Raw genomic sequence first — 1961 nt, forward strand, 5'->3', positions numbered from 1 at the left:
CATTTGACAATCTTTTTATTGAGTGATAAGACACCATATACCAACTGATGCATCTTTTAAGTTACACCGAAAACAAGAATATATTACCAACAAACCAGAACGTTTCGTCCCTTCGGAATAAGTACACTGCGAGTAGCCTCTAATTTCGGCGAAAAATAACAAAGCAGGCGAAATACACGGGTCGCGCGAGACTCAGAGAGCACGAGACACGCCGAGAGCACCGACAACTTTTTTTTATTTTCTAATCTAATTTTCGGTGCTCCCTATGTGGCGCGTGTCCTCCGAGTCTCGCGCGACGCATGTATTTCGCCGCTCTCTCTCTCTTATTTTTCACCGAAATTAGAGACCATTCGGAATAAAGAAATACTTGTGTCAATGTTTTTTGCAGTACACACCAAAAGAGCGGCATAAACATTTAAATGAAGATCTTTTGCCATTTACGTATATGTTACACTGTCTGCCGTCATCAGCTTCTTTAAGCGCGTTCTGTTCAACCTCTGGTATTCACGGTGGAATTTGCATTGTAGAATTCTTGAACCATTCCAATAGTCTAAAAATTTAAAAGGGAAAAGGTGGATTTATTTTACAGATGTATTTTGTTGAAGACATGCATTATCCCATATAGTTCGTAATTGCTTTACGACTAAAACAAACTGTGGAAAAAGCGTTATGAATGCATCAATTTAGATGCAACGACATAGGTTTCGAAGCCGAAGAATATTATCCTCATATTAGTGACTGGAGAATTCTATTTCATCGAAATGCACAAACGTTGGTTTCTGATGCGTCAAGAAAACAGTTGGCATGTCGTTTTTACTTTTGACACAAAGATCAACAACCTGTGGTGAGTTATTCTGTACATATTTTGTTCTCTGCATGGGTAATTCCGTTGCTCTTCAAGAATTCCATTTTACTGGCCCCAGTTGTTCACTTATGTCCAGAAATGCACCTAATTAGATGCACGCTTAATTTTGGTAAACGTCACGAAGTGTCCCGCTAAGGATAAACCACCAGGGCCCAGTTGTTCAAAAGCCGATTAACGGTAATCCCAGATTAAAAAATAACCAAGGAGTTTATTTCTCTACTCCCAAATGCTGTTCAATGCTGATATTCGGCAAAACTTTAAATTAGAAGAAGTCAATCTTGAAAAACAAAAATCAACAAAAGAAACTTTCACCAAAAAGTTGAAAACATGAAACAGAAATTTACGCTAATCCTGGATTAAGTTAATCGGCTTTCGAACAACCGGGCCCTGTTTTTCTGCTCCATCCATCCTTTGAACAATTGGGGCCTGGTCCGTATGACCTGCGTTACTCTACTATTGCCAGGGTTGGCGTAGCCTGGAACGTCATCCTTTGGGCGAGAAGGCGGATGACATTTCAAACAAGGATTAGGGGTATTGCTTTTTTTTTTTTATCATCTATTGTTTTGTTCTCCAATCACAGACCTTGTCTGGAGAGATAAAGAGTCTCTCTCTTCTTTATAGTTGTTATAAAGATGCTGGGGAGTGGCGTGGGGAAGAATGCGTCAACAGTCTTATCTGGCTTTTTCTTCACCCATCATACCCCACGGTAATGAAAACTGCCATCGAGTGCGCATCATTTTGAGTCAGCCGAGCCTTGTAGTTGCTTACCCAACAATAAAAAACATCCGCGACATCACTGACAAATGCCACTTGTTCGCGTCGGTAGCGACCAATCAGAACCAGTACCTGGGATGATATATGGCGGTTGATAGAATTTATATCAAAGGTCTTTACGCGTCTGAACAAACCTCGTCCACCAATGGTTACGAGGCGTTTCTGGCAATCAGGCCATGTCTGTTGAGTAATAAATAAAATGCGCTGTAACGATGAGATATATCTTGATAGACAGAGGGAAAATGGAATCTTTACTCACCGTAACCAAGGTTATTTCGTGGCCCAACAGAACCAGAGTGGCTTTCATCACGTGAAGCACAAT

General features: G+C 40.7%; 1 protein-coding gene across 5 annotated transcripts in view; it reads right to left on the reverse strand.

Moving 5' to 3' along the window:
- The window catches only part of LOC138012889 (uncharacterized), an 11229-nt gene continuing 9268 nt past the window's right edge, over window positions 1-1961 (reverse strand). For all 5 annotated transcript variants that reach the window (XM_068859825.1, XM_068859824.1, XM_068859823.1 and 2 more), the window contains 3 exons: window positions 1899-1961; window positions 1634-1819; window positions 1-550 (listed from right to left, as the gene is read on the reverse strand). The exon at window positions 1899-1961 is cut by the window's right edge and continues 218 nt beyond it. In XM_068859825.1, coding sequence (XP_068715926.1) covers window positions 491-550; window positions 1634-1819; window positions 1899-1961 — 309 coding nt within the window. In that variant the 3' untranslated portion in view covers window positions 1-490. The remainder of the gene's footprint in view (window positions 551-1633; window positions 1820-1898) is intronic.

Source organism: Montipora foliosa, chromosome 8 (assembly GCF_036669935.1).
Source record: "Montipora foliosa isolate CH-2021 chromosome 8, ASM3666993v2, whole genome shotgun sequence".
NCBI lineage: Eukaryota > Metazoa > Cnidaria > Anthozoa > Scleractinia > Acroporidae > Montipora > Montipora foliosa.